A 21,274-nucleotide genomic window follows, 5' to 3' on the forward strand; every position below is an offset into this window, starting at 1 on the left:
CATTTAGACGTGGCAAAGAGATGTCTGTTAGTGTCGTTATTGTTGTGATTGCTTCTGATGATGAGGTGTCAGCAGAGCAGACTTCATTTTCTGATTGTATACTTCCATTTGTTCTTAAACTTGGCTAGCCTGTATGTTCCTAGAGAATCACTGTGTTTGTAAAATGAGCTTAAATTATGTGTCTGAAGAAATGTCTGGTGGAAAGAAAATTTGCCTTGGCCTGTGACTTTTAAAAGCGGGAAGAAATAAAAGAATATGCATTTGGACATTTAGTTTGTGTTTGATAGACAGAACACAAATATTTGGAGAGAGTTTGGATTACAAATGTCCTTCTGTCTCTTACCCCTCTCCGTTTACAGGTTCGAGAATCAGTAATAAACCGTTTCCTAATAGCAAAGCACCGTTTTATTCTCTCTGACCTTGTCAATGAAGAGGAGATTCCCAGCCTGGGGTAAGGGAACTGTTTTTATTTGTTCTAAGTCAAAATAATTGATGTAAAACTGTCTCTGATCTGCTTCTGTGAAGTGTATTGATGTGATTAACTGGTGCGATTTTGTGTTTAGTATGATACATAAACTTCCAATCACTGTGTGCACCTCTGCCCGTACAGACAGTGTACACAGATAAAGTGCAGAAAAATCTTTTTAAGGAAAAATCTGGTTTGGGCAGAAGTAATGTGACAGCATGTAAATAAGATTTAGCAGAATATAATGCATCAGGCTGTGATCCGAAGAGCTGAGCATCACCCTAGCTGGTGCCAGATGGAATGATTTCCAAAGATCAGGCAAGCATCAGAGATAGTAGCACTGCCACTGGTTATGTGAGTAGTGCTCACTCACGAGTCAGGGCATTTGCCCTGCAAGTAATGTGCCAGAGATTTTTTTTTTTTAACAGTCATTATTCTTTATTTTACTTCTCATGTATTTCTGTTTGCTGTTGCTAGATGTCATCATATGGTGTTTACTTTCAGAATTAAACTTTTTAAACTTTTTTTTTTCCTTTTCAGACAATTATTGGCTTTATAACTTAAGCGCAGTCTTCAAATTTTTCTTCCAAACCCCACACTTGTTTTATGAGCCTCACAGCAGAGGTGACTCTTAATTAGTGTTGCTCACTTAAAATCTGTGTGAAAAAACAGGTTGTGAGAGAGAGTCATTTTTCTTTTATGTAGAAATTGCTTGTGTTCACTATAAATGCAACACCCTTAAAGTACAGGCAGAGGGTTTTCAATCAGCAGTATAAATCTAAACAGTCCCATCTGCTGGAGATACAGAGTTTTGCTCTCTTTGAAGAGTACATCCTGGGTTTAGTATGTGTTTGCACATCACAAAATGGAAAGGTTCAAATGAGACTATAATTAGCTTTTGGAATTGTTTCAAAGTAAACACTTCAATGATATTTTCTTACCATTAATACTAATCTATACTGGATTCTATTTGCTAATTTATATAGCTAGTGAATTTAAAATATACCGTTATATATATATATATATAAGGCGTCTACATAGTGAGATAGTTCATTAACTATAGTTTTGTGCTCTTTTAACCATAATTACTGTTATTTTTTTTCTTTTCATGTATAAGGAATAATACCATTGACCTTTTTAAAAAGTTTTTAAAGTAGATTTTGGAATGTTAATATCAGTGATGTATAAAAATGTACCTGTGCTTTTTTTTTGCTTTAATTTTTTTTTCCTTTGTTTCTGCTTTACCTTGGGTTCTAAGTTCTGAGGGTCCAGGGTATGTTGTGGCATATTCATTCTGCTTCCTTTCCGTTGTTTGTTGTATATAGCTGTGTAATTAGATATTTTTCCTATTCCATACAGTGGTTGTCATCTGCTAGATACCTTGTTTATAGCACTGTAGTGCAGATGTATCTTGGAGCTGTGAAATTCTTACTTCTGTCTCACCTAGGTCGGGAAAAAATTTTTTTTGCACATTTAAGTTATGATTTCTGAAATACAAGACAGAATTGGATTGTGCCATGCTAAACTAAAAATTTTGACATGTCATAGACCTTTGTATGGCACTATCAGGAGCATACATTTCCTTTTTCTGTTAGTGAATAATTTATGTGTGTGTCATGGAAACACTAGAATGCTGGATTCTATGCAAAAATGACTAAATACCTGCTTTATGATTATTAGTATTTTGGGACTCGGCATCTTTAAACTGGCAGAGCCAAAACGACCATTAAGGCCAAGAAGAAAAGAAAGGAAGAAGGTCACAGCACAGAATTTATCAGATGGAGACATAAAACTGTTAGTGAACATCATCAGAGCTTACGATATTCCAGTGAGAAAACCAGTGATGAGGTAGGTATGTTTAAATCCTCTTTCCAGGACAGATTTATTTTCTGGTTGCAGCTGTTTTGAGGACGGCTGAAGCAAGTAATGTTAAAATTCAGCTGTGTGTGTTGTTTTGAGCCTCATGATATATACATTTATCTTTTTATTGATAATGATAAAGAACTGCTGGTTTGTAAGCTTGAAGAATAATATCATCATTTATCAATAACTGCTAAGTTCAGGAAATGTTTTACCAAAACCAGTATTCATCTGCTTGAGGAAAAAGCTGTCTGGAAGGTAACTTACAGCTTTGATAATATTGTAACTCTGGTAATACCAGATGAATTATACCTTAAGCAAGCCCTCTAGTTATAGTCAGGGCAATTTTAATTCCTAATAGCTTAATTAGATCCCAAAAATAGGTGTTAAAAGAAAATCCAGTTCTTCATTTCCGTTCTCCTGAAAGTAGCATGTTGTTGCTCTTCGTGAAGTGTTTTAAGTTAATGGTCTGAGCCTAATCTGGCTGTGACCGATTTTAAAGGTGACTGTTACCTTCAGGCACATGAAGGCAATGCCTGCACAGCAAGAGGTTGGGTCATGTAGAGGCACTTGAGTTCTGAGCCCTCTGGGTCTGTTCCAGAAGTCATGTATTAGTGCAGTGTTCTCTCTCTCAAAATCAGTACACATTGCTTTTAACTTGGAGGTGCTTTCAAGCTGACACAGAATTTAGCATCTTCTGCTGTTTTCACCCTTTACGATAATAAAGATTCTGTTGGATTTCTGTAAGTTCATACTGAGAAAAGGAGTTCCTATTAGAAACATACTGACAGGAATGAAAAGATGAAAATTTCAATGGATCATCACTGTTACAAAAATACCTAAAAATCTTCCCAGTCTTTCTGCATTATATAGCACCTTTATTTAAGCTGTTTTCCCCATAAAGAGTTATTCTTTTATAATCTCTACTGTGGTGTTATTACCAAAAAAGTTAAATGGAAACACTGCACATAATAACTTTTTTATTCACTTGTGGGTTGCTGATTGTGTAACATTCATATGGGTTTAATTTTGTTGTAGAGGCCTTGCCTGGATATGATGAAGTCTTCACTGTTCATGAATTCTGTGGGGATTCATCTCCTTGAACTGAAAAACCTGTAGCTGAAGGAGATTGTGTGGGAGAGTTAAAAAAATAAATAAATTCTAGGGTTGATAAGCATTTCAGAAAAGAGCCTCAAGGCACAAAGCACTCTTTCAGTGAGGCTTACAAGAGCTATACTCTTGCTGCTTCTTTCTGGCATTCTTTTCATGTGTAATCAAATAAATATCTTTCCAGGGTTAAAGTTATAACAAAAATATCTCAAGTATTTCCAGAATTCTGTATGTTTAATACAGAATCTGAAGGACTCATGTTTTGTAAAATGTTTTGTCTTTTCTTGTTGTTGTCTGTTTCCTCTTGTAGTAAACTTCAACAGCCATCCAAATCTTCAAGGTCCTTTAATGAGATGTTTGCAGCCTCTCCAGCTGCTCAGAGCCCAGCTGATAGCCCAGACTGGGCATTCAACCAGGTATATTATAAAACCAGTGTTTTCTTATGTGGAGTTTTGAGCATTCCTCTTTTCCACAGACAGTAACATTCACCATCAGAAAGTATCTTGTTAGTGAGGTTGACTTCCTCACTCCTTGATCTCCAAAAGGGTAATAAAGCTGCAGATGGTTCAGAGAAGGGCAATAAGGATGTCAGAAATACAGAAGGGCTGCGGTGCAGTGGAAAATGGTAGGGCTTTTCAGAAAAAAAAAATAGTAGTGGCTGTGAGTAGGGAAGGAGGAATATGGCATAGAGGCACAAAATCATAAGTAATATAGAGACTGTGGGTAGGGATTGACTCTTCACTGAGGGTCAAATGAAGCTGGCAGGAATTAAGTTCAAAACAAACAGAAAGTTGTGATTCTTCATGCAGCAGTTAGTAGGTGTCCAGAGAAGTTGCTTCTATGTATTGTGGATTACAGAGTTTTGGTTGCATTGAAGCAGGTATTGGACCCAAGTATTTGTAATAATGATCCATTGGGAGTTAACTGAATAGAAAAGTCATTGCAGGCTTAGTGTAGTCCTTCATCTGAAAATGGCTGAAGCCTGCAAGAATAACAGAAGAAAATATTACACCTACCTGCTCTGTTCTTACTCGTCTGTGTGTGTCTGCTGATGGCCATTTTCATAGACTGCATTTTGAGACCAGTGCACTTAGTCTAAACCAGCACAACCATCCTTACAGCTGATGCAGAAACTACGTTGGCTTGCTCTTGAGAACTAAATTCAGCATCCTTCTGAATGAAGATGGAAGCCCTTCAGGTTCTTTTCCTTCAAAGTTACAGCTTTTTGAAATGTAGAAAAGGTTCTGCCATATGCATTTGAACGTTCATGAAATGCTCCATTAAATAATTTTTAATCACATTAGAGTTTTGTTGTGTCTAGTAGAAGCTGGTTATCTGTAACCAGAGACAGTTCCAGAGGCAGCCAGGATTGCAGCAATAGGCTTCTGGGGTTACAGGGCAGAGAGTACAAGTGCACTGGTTCCACTGGTGTCTGAGTCATGTGTTACCTTCTGTGACTAGATAGCCAGTAGCTTTCCCACTCTTGGGAGGAAATGGGGGCTTGCCAATGTATATAAATATGTCAAGTATTCTGAATACATGTGGAAATGCTAACGCAGCAGATATTTTTAAAAGCTTCACAAATGCTTAGAAGCCTGGCAGGTACAATCTTGAAAGTGTGTTAAACTCTTACCTCAGCTGCACCAGCCTGATCTCCATGAAGTATATATTTTTTTTTCTAAATACATTGAAATGTGTAATTTAATCTGTTCTGATGAATTTTTGCAGAGGTCTCTTGCCCTCCTTTGATCCCTGTTCGTAGGTTTCAGTCCGTCCTTTTGTAGAAGTCTCTTTTCAGCGCACAGTCTGCCGGACAACAACAGCAGAGGGGCCAAACCCCAGCTGGAATGAGGAACTTGAGCTTCCATTTAGGTATGGCAAAATGAAACCAAATTGTTTCTGACTAATAAGAATTTAATTTGAGCATGCAAATTTATTCAAATTTCCATGTTCTGTTAGAATAACCTTTTTTTGTTTATTTAAACTTTTTAGAGCTCCAAATGGTGACTACAGCACCCACAGTTTGCAGTCAGTGAAGGATGAAGTCTTCATCAATGTTTTTGATGAAGTACTTCATGATGCTGTAGAGGTGAGTTTATAATTGAAGGACAGTATACATTAGAGAATATTATGAGCATTTTGAACTGACAGCATAAGGCTTTTCAGCATAATAGCTTTCATTCTCCTGTGTCTCTTTTCTTTTCTTTTCTTACCTTGTCATTCCTTACAGTTTTATATCTAGTCAGTACTGCAAGATTGTTAGAGGGATCAATCTTTATAGTATTAACCTCTATATGTACAAATTAAGCTTGCAGTATAGAACCTGCTGGTAGTGTTGAATGTGTGTCTGTAATCTGTTTTCACTGATACTTAACGACATTGGGGATACTAAAATTGAGAAGTAACATAGGAATTGTAGTCTGAACTCTGTTAATCAGAGATTTTTACTAAGTTCCAGGTGAATGATCCTAGTTTCTGTACTATTTAACTATGTTTTCATGCTGTGACTCATCCAATTTTACAAACTGTTTGGTGAAAAAAAAAAAAAAAATTGTTTCATATATTAACTTTTTGGAATGAGATAAAAATTGCAAGTACTATTAACAAAAACTTTTTGTAAGCTCAGTGCTGACATAACTCCTTTCCCTGCTGAAACCAGTGAAAGCTTTCCCAGTCGATCCAGTATGCATAAAAATAGCAACACTCAGTGTTCTTGAAAATATAACCCAAAAATAAGCAATACACACATTTCACTGAGAACAGAATTCTGTCCTCAAAACTGAAGTGGTACTTGATGAAGAAGGAAGAAAGATACAGTCTTAAAACTCAGATGTCACTCTGTCTTTTAGAGAATTTTTATTAAAATATCTTGTAGGCTAATCATATACAATTTGGAAATCCCCAATAGGCAAAAAAGTGCTTCCATTTAGTTTAGTTAGATTTTCCTACAATTTTAGCTTCAAAAATCTTTTTTAAATACTAGTGATACATTTCAGCTTAATTTACTTTGTCTGAGAAGACTTGTGAACTCCTTGTCAGATTTTTGAGTTCTTCATCACAGGTTATACAGAACTTGAACAGATATTTATAGTAATTTATTAAAACAATACATAATTTCTATTATTGCCTTGATTAAATTATTGATTGAATTAAGGAAATTAAGCTCCCTTACTGTTTTATTGGGCAACTTTTTAACAGGATGATCGTGAAAGAGGAAGTGAAATCCGCACTCGTGTTGAGAGGCACTGGCTGGGATGTGTTAAAATTCCCTTTACTACCATCTATTTTCAGTCGAGGGTAAGTAGCAATAACTTGGAGTAAATGTCTTAAAATACAAAACTGGAGAGTGGAAAGGAGGTGGTTGTGGAATGTCAGATTTAATGGGTTCTTAGTAGTTGGTTTATTTTTATGGAATTGTTTGAAACCACTGATTTTTACCCAGTTTGGTATTTGTTGCTAAGTTCAACGTTTTTAAGGGAGAGAGAGAAACATATTTCTCACACTGACAGTGCAGCCTGTCTTTTTCAGTAGTGAGGTTAGAAGTGCAAATCCTTTAGAAGGTTTTGTCAGTGACTTTTGAGATCTCTGGCATTGCACAGCATACATATGTGAATGAGGAATAGAAATATCACCTGGATAGGTTAGGGGAAACTTGACCTAACTTCTTTTTTCACACTTCTCATGACTCACCAGGTTTTCACCTTTGCCTCTCCCAATCCCTTCTTTCTTCTATTTTTAGAACTTTTCAAGAGAAGCTTTCTTGAAGAGTTAACCAACAGTTATTCATGGGAGTAATAGCAAAACATGCAGTTCTTCCGTAGGAGAAAGGCAATTTTTTGTACAGCCACCCATCCTGGACTTAGGTTAAGAGAAGTAATTTTTCACATCAGTGGCTCTATCTTATTGTTATCTTGCTGTAGGACTCTTTTACTGTGGGGCAGTTGCTTTCATGTGTAGATCAAATCATCATATCACAAAACTCTGGGTTTCTTCATGAAGACTCTGGCAGTTGCATACCAAAGGACACGTTAATTTACTCTTCTCTGGCTGTAAGGGCCACTTCTCAAAACCGTAAGGGCTTTAAGATATACTGTGAGCCTCTTGGATTCTTTGGGTGGAGGATAAGTCTGTAGGAGTCTCATTTAATTTACGTGCAGTGCTGGGAGTTCAGAGTGGTTTTCTTGGGCTCTCCATTTGCAAAGTATAGCAGAAGATAATTGCTGTGCCACTGAAGAAAGCATGAGGTTCTTTTCATTGCTGAGAAATTTTGAACAGTGTACATCTAACCAGTGCTAGTCCATTTGCTTCTGCTAGGCCATTCATAATATGCCATCTTCAGCTTGGGAGGCTATTTGAGGAATTGGGGTGTTGAGGGTTGTGGTGCCCTATAGAATGCTTTCTTTGACGTCACAGAAGATGTAAGTAGTAAGAAGGTTTAACCTTCTTTTCATGAATGGCCATCAGATGCAGACAGTGCCACATAATATGGCCACCATTGTTCTAGATCAACAAACAGTGAAGAGCGAGAGCCTTTACTCTTAGGGAAATGGAAATTCACCTCAGAAGTGTATCTGCTCACAGTCCTGAGGGATTTAATGAGCAGACTGAGACATTTTGACAGATTGCTTACTGATATATCAATACTGTTATCGGCCTCTGTTCTTCACACTTTTTGTTGGTGTATCAGTCTTTCTGTTGTAGAACCAGAGTAGCTTCAGGAGCACTCGTCTCTTTGAGGTGTTGCAGTTTGTGAGTCCCTAGGCATAATGTGAGTGCCTGCATAGATCTTCCAGAATTTGAGATTTTTTTCATTTGAACAGGATCTTACTTAATTTGCAAAAATCCCAATCAGTCCTGTGGTTATATAAAAGTGCATCTAGCAATTAAATTTAGTAGCAGATGACACATTTCTTCATCTTGCTCTGTTTGATGAGCCAGCCCAGGAATTCATCTGTCTTCCACATCCACTGAAGATGGCCTCCCTAGTGTCAGTCCTCTGAATTCTACCTAAATCAAGAGGTTAATCTTGCTTTTCTGCTAAAGCTTTGTACTTCCACTGTTGAGATTTTGGCCAAATAAGTGTGGGGCATGGCAGCTCTGGTCTGACATGATGTTTCAGAAAGAAGTTACTGGGTCTTAACTGAAGTTGATGGTGGTGGAGGGAGATGCGAAGGGCTGGTGAGTCTGTCAGAGCATTCTTCTGTGAGGAAGCTGCCTGAATGGGCCCATTTCCAGCTGCACCCAAGAAGCATCAGTAGCTTCTGCATGGAAGGTGTCCATCTGTGAGATGCCAGAGCATCATTCTCACATCACTCAAACACAGGCAAAGGCCCCTTGGCGCGATGCTACCTTCAGAAGTGTAGTCCTGCGATGTGTATTCTGCCATTTTGGCATCTTTTCAGGTAAATAGTGCCATGTGGAGATTGCTGTTTGAAACTAAACCAGTGAAAGGCTGGCAGTCATTCTTTCCCTAAGAACTAGTGTGTACAGTTTCCATTGCATTAAGTACTAGGGTACATAATGTGCAAGAGAGGCTGAAACCCAGTTTTAATTAATACATTTAACAGTGAGATGACTCATGTCTTCCCCACAGTTAATCAGTGTATGTCATATTCTCACATTTTATTGTTTTGTGGTTCAGAGTAATAAAGAATCAAAGGAATAAAATATTTGAATACAAGCAGTGAATGTATTTGAGAACGAAGTTCTGCTTTTTTTGCTTCTAATGAGAAGTACTCCGCTGTGTCTGTTGTAGATTGACGGGACATTTAAGGTGGATATTCCTCCAGTGCTCCTTGGCTACAGCAAAGAAAAGAACGTGAGGATGGAGAGAGGTTACGCCGCCGCGCGCAGCCTGAGCGAGGGCTCCTACCTCACCCTCTTCATTACCATCGAGCCCCAGCTCATTCCTGGAGACCCAGTCAGAGAGAAGGTAACCAACCCACCCGCCCCTCCACACACCCCTGCCCGCTCTGCCCAGGCTGCAGCTCCAGCTGCATGTAAATAGTCACACTGAGCGTTCCAAAGGACACGAATACGAGTACAGGAATGAGTGTTAAACTTCACATTTTTTAGTTCAGTTCAATTTAATTGGAGGCACCATTAAGTTAGAGGGACACTTGATGCATGAGTAGTAACTTTGACCAGGTATCTAGTTCCACTGTTAATAAGGAAGCAAATTTGCAGTCATTGTTTGTCAGCATTGACGATTGAGTGTTGGTGAACAGTGGACGAGAAGGAGGTGGCAGGGGCAGACTGTATGTTTTTTCTTCTGTGTTTATACTATTCAGATAGACCATTTATTATTTATGGCTTCATGCATGAAGATAGATCTTGAAGATAATTATTTCTAAAGAGCAGCTGTTATTTTTTTTGGTTACTTTACTAAACTAGAAACTTACACTAACAACAAGTCAAAACTGGTTGCTGTTCTATGTAACATCATGCAGTGATTCTGAGACCCATTCAGGAAGGGTGTGTGCTCTTCCTGCACAAACAGCAGCCATTCACTCCTCCCCACTTGAGTGCTACACTGGTCCTCTCTGTAGAGACAAGCAGGAACTGGAAAGAAAGACCTATCGTTATGTAATTTCTTTTTCAGAATAAATACAAAATTGTATGATGCACTCCAAACCTCTTTTTCCTATTAAGTTGTAGTTGTGGAAACTCGACTCCTGTGTTTTCTCACTCTTATGCCATACTATGGGATTTGTTACAATTTAATACTGTTGAAAATAAAGAAAATATTAATAAAGTGCATTCATAGGTGCTTTAAAGGTTAATTAGTTTGAATGATAAGAAGTGTTACTAGGACTTGAAACCATAAATATAAACTTAACAGACTTGATGCACCTTTAATGGATGAGAATTTATTCAAGAGTTTTATAATCTTAATCATCACATAAAGTAATTAGTTGCTGGTAAAGTAACTAGTTTGCATTAGAGATTTTTCTAAATCTTATAAAAATTTTGGTTAGCAGCAGATAATTTGTTTACCTTGGATACTAAATCAAACCAAACAATTTCTTTAGCAAACATTGTACAGGATTTTCAAATAATCCAATTTTTTTCAAAGCAATATTAATAGAAAATGATAGAATATAATTTCATGTCAGAGGAAACTAAACAAAGCAGAACCAAATTCATTAAGAAACTGGTCTGGTTTAGGTGGTACGTATCTAAAAAAACCTGTACATAAAAACACTACTAAAGTGACATGTGCGTGCATTCTAACAGTGACTGGAAAAGGTTTGAATTCTCTGCTGCAGCTCCCCAAAGATAACACATTATAGAAAGTGTTTGGCATAAAATGACAAAAACTGAGTATTTTTTGCTATCCTTTGTTCCTGTTTCTAGCCATTGTTGCTGAAATACTCGTGTACTAGTTGAGGATGCTAAGCTTAATTTTAGTTTAATTTTACTATAACTTTTACAAAACCTTTTGTTTCTTTACCTGTTTTTCCTCTTTCCTGCTGTCCTTCCTGAATCTCTGTATAGATGAATGAAATGCTTAAGAAGGTACAATATTAACAAATTAAATCAGTTGAGAGATTCCTGTTGTTCCCTATTCAAGATCTAGCTTGGTTTTGTGCCATTCAGCAATCTTTTTTCACTTTGCATTACTTGACTTCGACATAGGAGTTGTTTATTTGCCAGTAATATTTGCAGTGAATTGCTACATATAAATTTACAAAGTGCCAGAGACTGCACATTTTGGCTGTTAATTAACCATAATTATGGTTGAGAAGAATCACCCCTGTGTGCCTTCCCTGCTGACTTGGAGGTCTAGCTACAGGGCAGTGCCCAGCTGTTCCACCTCTTGTTAGTTTGAGAAGGGTAACAAATGACAAAAAGTGGTTTATTTTGAACAAAAATATTATGAGGCATGTGCTTTAATTCTCAGCACCACTAGAAGCATACAGGGGGTTCTAAGTAGATGAAAACACCTATTTTGACTGATCCTAATACCTTTAAAAGTTTACATCTTCGCTCACATATGGACAAATAATTGTCATTGGTATATAATTAATATGTGCTTTTGAGTTTTAGATTTGCTTCTGGAAAATCTCATCTAAAAGCATTAAAATTTTAGGCAAGCCTGAATTATATAAGGATTCATCTAAAAATTACTTGGATCTTCTCTGCAAATATTTTGGCATTGTGCAGGATTGTCACAGCTTTATTTATACATAAATTACTGGGATTTTGTGCATAACTTCAGCTGTGGTTTTAATGGAGTGTTATGTGAATAGCGTGTAGGATTAGTACCTAACTGTAATTCTTTACCTTTAAATTAGTATGTGGTGTAACACACTTATCCCTCCAGTTTCACTTGGCCAGACCTTTCACTGCATTTTCCAGTGTTTTAATAAAGCCAGCTTATAGGTACAGGTCATTATGTGCATTCAGAAGTAAATGCAAATTGCCCAATCTTCCATTACCTTCAGCGTTCGTATGTCTGTGAGCCAAAGTCTATATTACAAGGAAAGTTCAAAATGCTATTATGAAAGAATTTTGCCCTCATTTTATGTTGCTCTGTATGGTGAAATAAAGCCAAATATAGTAAATACTTAAGCCCAAACTATAAATAAAACTCTTTTTGCATAAATTCTGCTGTCTTTTGAAGTTTGATACCCAAGAAGATGAGAAATTGCTCCAGGCAGCAGAAAAGTATGAAGCTGATTGTACATCAGAGTTTCCAAGCCGCCAGTGCCTAACAACTGTAATTGACCTCAGTGGGAAAACAGTTTTTATTACCAGATATATCAAACCTCTGAATCCACCACAGGAGCTTCTAGATGCCGTCTCAGATAGTTCTCAAACAGCAGCAGTAAGTACTTAGAAAAAATAATGACATTTTTAAAATATAAAAAAATAATAGTGATAAACACAGTAAGTCTAGCCATAATAATGCTAGAAAAGAATATTTTGTCTTCTCTGGAAAAAAACAGGTATATTAATGAGTCTTGTCCTTTAAAAGACAAAGAACTATGCCAGACCTCAGTGAAAGTAAATGATAGCAGTCTGTGATAGGCGTTCTAAAATGAGGCAGCTGCTGCTGCAATGAGGTTAGTCAGTGTTTTGCCATTGGTACCTGCAGAAACAACACTTGACCTGACACCTGGTGTAACAATAGTATTGTTAGATATCCGCGTTGTGAACAGAAGGGGTGACTTGTGCTGTTTTCTTTTCTTGCAGGAATTGGTGGCTCGATACGTTGCTTTGATTCCTTTTCTGCCAGATAGTGTGTCATTTGCTGGGATTTGTGATTTATGGAGTACATCAGACGTAAGCAATGGATTTTACTGAAGTTCTTCATCCTCATGAATGTGGTGTAACATCCTAGCAGCCCCTGCTTTCAGGGAGAGATTGTACTATATGAGCTCTTGGTGGCTTTTCAGATCGTGAGGCTTTTTTTTTAACCAGACATTTATTTCAAAGAATAAGAACCAAAGTGTGAGACAAGTCGCTTGCCTTATACACCAGAATACTACATCGGTTGCAATTGATTGACCCTAAGAATGCTTGGGGCTTTAAGCTCTTTCTGTTCTTTTTTCAGTCGTAAGACAATCCAAAATAGCTAGTCATGCACAAGTGGAAGAATAGTGATTCATGGAGACTTCAAAATTAGGCTTAAGGTCGATCATTGTTGTTCCAAGGAACTACAGGAAAAACACTGCGTGTAATGTCAGCAGTAGTGACGTCAGCAATGGGGTATTCAGCCTCCGCTGTCCCAAACAAGTAAATCCCATCATTGATGGCATGCCAGCAGACATTAACTTAATCAGAGGTGATGGTTTTACCATCCCAGAACTTCTCTGCAAAATTCAGAATACCTCAAACACTTGTTTCTGTGTAAAAATCTCAGATCTGCATCATGGGTTTTCACAGCATTCACTCTTCATCCTGCATGTGGAAGCAGTGACAGATAGATAAACAATAAAGATCAGCTGCAAAGATCAGAGAGCACTCTAGTTTCAGAAGTGTTAAGAGACATTATTAAATGCTCTAAGTTCAAAAAACAGTTGAAAAATGCACAGAAAGATTATTTTTGTTTTGTATCTCAATTAGCAATTTCTTTATCTGCTGGCGGGAGATGAGGAAGAACACGCTGTACTCTTGTGCAATTATTTTCTTGGTATGGGAAAGAAAGCCTGGCTAATCACTGGAAATGCTATTCCTGAGGTAAGAGGAGTTTTTCATTTGGCCTGAATATTAACTTTTATTCGATGAAGTCTTTTGTTCCCACCAATGGCTGGAATTTTTCTTGCTGGCATGTTTTTCCAGGAAGTTATCTAATAATTGGTGCTACTGAAACACATTGTTTTCAGAGAGGGGAAAAAAAAAAAGGGGTTTTGCATGTGTAACATTTCTCTGCCACGTAAGAGACAGAAAACACATTATTATGTGTTAGTTGGTCAAATTGAAGCGTACCATCTTTGTTTTAATGCATCTTTCTCATACTGCTTTTTTCCTTTCTAGGGACCAACTGCATATGTATTAACTTTGGAACAAAACCAGTATGTAATTTGGAATCCCAGTACTGGATGTTTTTATGGGCAGTATGATACTTTCTGCCCCTTACAAAGTGTGTACTGCCTGATCAGCTGTGATAATGTGAGTGTGCACAGTCTCGTCACACTTGTATCCCTGTAAGAGTTGATAACTTGATGTTTTGCTTGACTTTATGCATCGTTTGTTCATCAGTGTAACTATATTTACTGTATTTTATTCAATCTTAAGTAGGTTTTTCAGCTACTTTAAATAACGTGAGAAGGATTTTTTTGAGGAAACAGAAGGTGAGCTTAAAACCTGAACCCGAGGTTTTATTTGAATGAAAACTGGCAGTTAAGTTTGCTCCTCTTGGAAGCGCTGTAAGGAAGCAGTGAGCCAGGTTTCCCTTGTGCACCAAAACACAGCAAACACTCGCCCTCATTTTCTGTATTGAAAACATCCCCAGAGAAGTCATTTGAAGTGTCATGCATCATAAGTTTTGGGTTTTAATCATCTGAGACTTCAGCACTGGCAACCTAATCAACTGACCTTGAACTAGAGAGCTCAGCCTCTTCCAGGGCAGCTCATTGTGAAGGCAGTGTGACTGAGCAGCTGGGCTGTGTCAGCAGCCACTTCCCCTCCCACTGGGGAAGAACAGCCGTGGGCTGTCATCTGGGCTGGACACAGAGCTGTCGCTTACAAAACATTACCTATTAATTAGTACATTTACATATTAATTGTTGGTACATTTTGCAGCCTTAGCAGTTATTCAAAGCTTGTGTTGACCAGGAGCTTACACCGCTTGCATGCACAGAACACGTGCATAACACAGACCCAACTGAAGGCCTGTAGAGAAGTGGAGTGCAAGACCCAGGCTCCCTTGATGACAAACTGCACGTGGGAGCTGTTTGTGTCTGCAGCATCTACTTATACCTGGCATCACAAGCTTGAAGCAGCAAGGGTGCCGGGGTGCAGCAGGCTACCAGGAACCACAGCCACAGCTCCACTGTGCTGGGTCATCAGAGTTCAGAAAAGACTTGTCACAGTCCAGGGGGGTGGAAGAGCAGCTGAGGACAGCAGCAGAATCTTGAGTGTACTGTAACCCAGCACCATCTGATGCTGAAGTGATAGTGAATAAAGGCAGGAAGCTTCTAAAAGCATAAAAACCGCCATGGTGCACAGTGGATGAGGCACTGAAAAGCAAACACTAGAGAAACCAGAGATCAGCAGGAGGAGTTGGCCAGTGTAGAGAGTAATTCTGTTCACCCCCGGTCTCAGTCCACGCACAGAAGCACAAGCCAGGCCAGGCCAGCACCCTCCCTTTTGGTGCAGGAGTGCAGAAGTCACACATCAGCTGGGGCTGTCCCAGGCTGCCCTGCTGTGTGTGCACTCCTGCTGGGAGCTGCTGGGGAGGTCACAGTGCTACCCTGTTTTACAGCCGTGTTCGGTGGAGCGTGTTCCACAGCTGGGGCTATATGCTGAGCATTAAAACATACTTGCTTTCTTGTAGATTTGGTTTAATATGCAAGACTACGACTCCCCAGTAAGGATAAGTTTTGATATCAGCAAACCAAAACTTTGGAAGTCTTTCTTTTCAAGAAGCTTGCCCTACCCTGGTCTCTCCAGCATTCAGGTATTAATGGGTCTATGACCAACTCGATTTGAGCAGGTGAGAAATCACAGGATTAGTGTAAAGCAGAGACTGCCTTCTTTGGACTGCTGTGGTTTTCCCAACGATTTTCCCAGGTGCTTCGTAAAATAAAAATGAAAGTGGGAACACTGCAAGGTACTCAGTTTTATGCAGAATGAATGCCCAGCTCTTGTCCTTCAGCTGTCCATATAAGCTCTCAAGACAACAGCGAAGTAAAGGCAACAATAATACAAACAAAGCTGTAGTAGCTTGATATTATAAAGAAAAGAAAATGTCAACTTTTTTCTCACAACTAGAAAAGCATGATTTCAAGCTGTAGGCACAACCTTAGTAAACAAAGAGGAATTTCTGTACAGTTTATCAAAGGTACATGCAGTTGAAGTTTACTGGGGAATAAAAAAACAAAGCAGCATTACACAAAAATCTATTTAATGTTTTTATCATGTCTGTATCAAATAGTGAACTCCTGTGAGTACTGTCAAGGCAGTAACTCCTGAAGCTATGTCATTGTATGGATAGAAGAATTTGCATTTTTTTAATTTTTCTTTTTTTTTTAATGTATTGCTAGCCTGAAGAATTAGTGTATCAGTGTTCAGACAAGGCTGCTGCAGTGGAGCTACAGGGCAGGTAATTCTACCTCCAAAACAAATCACTAGAGCATATTCATACCTAGACCCTAAAAACCAGCCTTGAATGCTAGAAATTGAGAATGGTCTCAAAAAAAAGGTATTAAAAAAAAACTGATGCTGTAGTTCTTACAGGATTTTTTTGATTCTCTCTTTGTAATAGGGATTGCTGGAAAGAACTGATCAGTCATTGTTGTACAATTTCCTAATTTAAAAAACAAACGCTGTGCTGTAGAGGGATGAGAGGGTGTGAACCAGGGTGGTGTGTAAGTCCCCAGCCTCCCCTTCTGTTGCCAAACAGGCACCAGGCAGCCACGCTGGCCTTGCTCTTCTGTGCACTGCCAGCTGTGGCAGAGGTCATCAGTGTTGCCCGTAATCTGTACTAGGTGTGTCAAGGAATATCACTTCAGACATCCAGTAAATGCCATAATTGTAATAAATCTGTTTTATTGCAGGATTGAAAAAATACTAAAAGAGAAGATTATGGAATGGAGACCAAGGCACCTAACTCGGTGGAACAGATACTGCACCTCTACCCTACGTAACTTTTTGCCACTCCTGGAACAAAACCAAGGCAAAGATGTGGGAGATGACCATCAAGCACAGCTGCAAAAACAGCTAGGAGACTACAGGGTACAGCTGTGAGAATACATGGCTTGTGTGTAGAAACAGGAGTAGGAGTAGTGCCTTAGCTCTCAGGTCTGGTCAGTAAGAGCCTCATGCTGAGCAGTGCTGTGCCTGCTTGCACACAACCCAACATGTTTTACTTCAGTTCCCTAGTCTTTGCTCTGCCCTTTAAAGACAGGAGAAAACTTGCTGAAGTACTCGCTGCAGCCACCAGTCTAGGCAGGCAGCAGGCATTCTTCTTACAGGCCCTTCTAAAGCTTAGGTTCTTCTGCTCTTCGTGGTGACAGTAACTATGGCAATTGCTTCAGTTCCTGATGGACCTGAAATGCATGATGGGCAAGAGATATTTGCCACCTCAAATACCAGCCCATACAGAGAAGATAACAAGGAGACTAAAAAGCAGCCAAGCTATGTTGTATCTGTTCATTAATATAACTTTATTCTAGTGGATTTCTAAACATCTTCATTTCAAGCTTTTCTTTCTAAAGAAGAAAACTCTCAGAAGGTTGCCTGGAGTATATGAAGTAAGAAGGCGGTATTAAAATACAAAATGGCTTTTTTTATTGCATCTCCTTATGCCAGGAATAGAAAATCTAAATTTACCTGCACATTAAACCAGACTTTTTAAAATTATGTATTTATTCAGGTGCTTTTACCTTTTCTTCTTACCTTTTTTTTTTTTTTTCCCCTCTTTCTCCCAGGTTTCTGGATTTCCTATTCACAGGCCATTTTCTGAAGTCAGACCTTTAGTAGAAGCTGTACATAGCACAGGAGTTCATAACATTGATGTTTCCAATGTTGAATTTGCTCTGGCTGTGTATGTTCATGCCTATCCCCAAAATGTTCTCTCTGTATGGATTTATGTTGCTTCGCTTGTTCGAAACAGGTAGTAGAGACCAGTCAGAGTACCTCAAGAAGTTTGCTTATGTAGGGTAAATATAACAGATTCCTCACACCACAGAAATAAGCTATCCCAAGTATTTCAAAAATCAAATGAGAACCTGATTTTTAGTAGCTGCAAACGCATGAGCTTTAATCACCCTCTACTGCTAAGGAAGAGACTGACAGCTCAAAATTCCAGTACCAATGATGATTTTTACACAGTGCTTATAGCTCTCGGTGGGACATCCCACTCCTAAAAGCATTACACATGCCCACATCTAATAGCATTACAGAGTAAAATGGTAAAATTTAGCCACCTTATTTTCAGGTGAAACTTGATTCCTGGAATTGTGCCTTGAAGACTGTTTTTAGCTGGTTGGTTTGTTTTATCTACCAGACCTTCTTCCTCTTCAAAGACACTGGGAAATACAAATAGAGTTTTCTAGTACCTGAGTTCCTGAATGAAGATCAGGACTGTTTACCTATGAATAAATTCCATGCCCTCAAGAGCCATCAGTGAAGGCCATACTTCAGTTTGTAAGAGGTTGCTTCATCTTCTGCTTCACGCTTCAGTGTCTATATAAAGCCAGCACCATTTAGAGGTGTAAGAAGGTTTTCTCTAGAAGTCAAAGGCAAATTATTTAATAAATATTTTTACGAAAATCTTAAGTGGAAGCTTATTCATTTTATACAAGAATTTGATTGAATTACTTCAGAGTATTAAATCCTTATCTGCAAATTACTCTAGTAAAAGATTATCATAAGACTAGTTTACTAAAAGTCGGATTCACTTACTAGTACGCAAGTAGCCATGTTCACTGTTAATGCTGACATAAATGTCTATCCTTTCCTGCAGTTACCTTGCTCAAACTCTTTCAAGTGAAAGTGATTGTGTTGAGCTTAGCAAGAACATTCATCACGACATATTAAAGTTAAGATTGTTCTTGAGCTAAACTCCAAACTAGATTAATTCTATCTAATAAATACTGGACAAAGTCTTTGGTGTAGAACCTGGGGTTCCCCCTCCTTTTATACCTCTTCTGTACGGTTCTAGCTGAGCATGGTACGTTCTGCCTCTAGCTCATCTCCAGCTGTCAACCATGAGCAGACAGCTCTGCACCAACTCTGCCTTCACTAGTGTCTTTTCTTAGGTTACTACTTTTCAGTATTAGTGGAAGCAAGATGGTATCAGAACTTGCAGATCTTGGTCCACAGATCTGCAGCCACCACCACAACCACCCACCCAGTTTCTGCAGGCTGTTGGTATGCAAGGTGCACCTAGATAGTATATCTTCAAAGCACATATATCCAACTGCTACAGAATTTTTTTTTTATTGGTAGGAATGTTTTATTTGAGTATGTCTTCCAAGCCCAAATACAAAACCAAATGCAAAAGGAAGGTGGAAATTTCCCTAAATTTGCAATATAAAGAACCAGTTCAGGATGAGAGGCAAGGGGAAGAAAAAAAAGGCTCCTAAAGATGTATAGTTGTTACCCAAATCCAAACAGTGCATCTCAAATTCTCTGCAGAGCTGTATATTGTACTCACAGATTCAAAATTAAAAAAAAAAAAAAAACAAAAACAAAAAACAACAAAATAACCCAAAAAAATATATTTAAGTGCCAAACTTGGAAGAAAGGGGAATTAAAAAAAAAAAAAAAAAAAAAATGTTTTCCTATCTTCCCCAAATTAAGTAAAACAAACCCAAACACCCTCCAAACCCAATGAGATTGTGAGATTGTTACAACACTGTACAGTACACTCATCATAATTAAGATTTTGAAATTGTGGGCAGGGTCAGGACTCTAGTATAACAAATCTCACTCCAGGGGTTGTTAACACAAGATGCAAACTGTAAGTAAAGTGCATGAAGGGAAGCCTGCTCAGCTAAATGAAGGAGACCGAAAGAGCAGAAGTCAGCGGTCACTCGCCAGAGCGGCAGCAGGCCCGAAAACCACACTGCAAGTTCTGGCATCCACTGGCGGTTTCAGCATGAGGACCTGCACAAAAACAGAACACATGTGAAAAGAAGAAAAGGCCATTCATTGAGGTTCAGAATTGTCATTCAGAAGGTGTCTCTCTTTTTAAATACACTAAACTTCATAGCTCTGCAAAGTCTGAAACGTTACCTGTACTATCCCGGTACAAAAACCTCAACTAGAACAGTCATTTCTCAAGAAACTCTTGCTCTGGTAGCTTAGTCCCTTGAAGGTCCCATTCAGAATGACACATATGTACAATGAGCAAGTTTAAGTGAGCTCATGTGAGCTCTCACAGCTAGCTTTCAGAACTGAGGTGTATTTTCACAATATATTTAACTCCCATTTTTCAGATTTGGATGATGGTGTGATGGCATTACCAAAGAAACCATAATCCAAAACTTTCTACTATTATGGAAACAGTTTTTTATTCTGGAAGACTCTTTCTTCATGAACACTTGATGGCTGGCTAGAACTCACATACTCAGACTGGAAATTCAAAAAGGAAGGAGAAAAATCACCCTTAGTATCAATCAGAAGCCCTAAGGCTAAAAACTAGGCATTCAAAAAGAAAAAGCCGTGAGCACAGACTGTAATTCCACCCACCTCCACTTACCTTCACTTACTGTTATCCTTTTAATTTGAAACATTAAAGTGATCATGAGATAAAGAACTAGTAAGTTTATTAGTACAGGATTATTTCCTGCAGTCAGATGCCTGCTTTAGAGACACAAACATTGACATTCAGGTTGGCTGAACTCTGGTGCCCAACACAAATTTGTCCATTGCTGAGTTAACTAAACAAGCTGGTAAAGACCTAACCAGGACAACCCAAATTCTCCCACTTTGTATTTGAGACAAATCAAAGAATATTCAAGGTGAGTTTAATATGTTTAGGAAAGACTATAAAGTTCATGTAATGAACTAGGGCACCATGCTATGTCTGGCTTGTTTTTTCCCTTTGAACAGTAATTTGAAGTCATAATTCAATTAATTTCCAAGAACCTGGTGTCTGGAAATCAGCTTTCTGCTTCATGCCATGCGCCAACGTGCAATACTCTACAAGGTAATTAAGTTAACATGCATGAGACCAAATAAAACAAACTTGAAGCTATAAATGAATTTAAATGGTTACAGTATGCAAAATAGTAAGCTTCTCATGTGGCAGTAAACTCAATTTTCCTTTTCAAATCTTCTTTTTCACCTGAACTAAATTTTGATCCTGCAAGTCACTTACGAGCTAGTTTGGAAGCTTCTTCGTAAGTCCTTTAAAAGAGACTGGGTGCTTCTGAACAGCTGGTTTAGCAGAGCATGTTCTGTGCAGCAGCGTTCTCCAAGTCGCAGCTGACCTGCCCCATCGCTGCCACAGCTAAGCAGCACAGTGGTCATTTTGAAGCAACTGTCACGTGTCTTGTAAAGTGCTCGTTGGCAGTGTGTGCAGAGCCCCAACATCCCACGGAACGGAATATTCAGTGTACTTCAGTATTGTTCTCCATCCTTTTCTCCCTCATTTTAAGAATGTTCTTCCTCATGCTCGTAACTAGAACATAGAAACTGCCAAACTGCCCTTTCTAGGTC

At 38.6% G+C, this 21,274-nt stretch overlaps 1 protein-coding gene across 1 annotated transcript in view; it reads left to right on the forward strand.

Annotated features, from left to right (window-relative positions):
- The window catches only part of CC2D2A (coiled-coil and C2 domain containing 2A), a 48,666-nt gene extending 30,942 nt beyond the window's left edge, over positions 1–17,724 (forward strand). Inside the window, exons 19-33 of the mRNA XM_008944335.1 lie at positions 360–451; positions 2,147–2,314; positions 3,747–3,852; positions 5,199–5,308; positions 5,429–5,525; positions 6,635–6,733; positions 9,192–9,368; positions 12,063–12,266; positions 12,635–12,724; positions 13,508–13,621; positions 13,919–14,053; positions 15,441–15,563; positions 16,150–16,208; positions 16,663–16,840; positions 17,536–17,724. Coding sequence (XP_008942583.1) covers positions 360–451; positions 2,147–2,314; positions 3,747–3,852; positions 5,199–5,308; positions 5,429–5,525; positions 6,635–6,733; positions 9,192–9,368; positions 12,063–12,266; positions 12,635–12,724; positions 13,508–13,621; positions 13,919–14,053; positions 15,441–15,563; positions 16,150–16,208; positions 16,663–16,840; positions 17,536–17,724 — 1,941 coding nt within the window. The remainder of the gene's footprint in view (positions 1–359; positions 452–2,146; positions 2,315–3,746; positions 3,853–5,198; positions 5,309–5,428; positions 5,526–6,634; positions 6,734–9,191; positions 9,369–12,062; positions 12,267–12,634; positions 12,725–13,507; positions 13,622–13,918; positions 14,054–15,440; positions 15,564–16,149; positions 16,209–16,662; positions 16,841–17,535) is intronic.
- Positions 17,725–21,274: the final 3,550 nt, after the last annotated feature.

This window comes from Merops nubicus, unplaced genomic scaffold, assembly GCF_000691845.1.
Source record: "Merops nubicus isolate BGI_N331 unplaced genomic scaffold, ASM69184v1 scaffold14127, whole genome shotgun sequence".
In the NCBI taxonomy this organism is placed as follows: domain Eukaryota; kingdom Metazoa; phylum Chordata; class Aves; order Coraciiformes; family Meropidae; genus Merops; species Merops nubicus.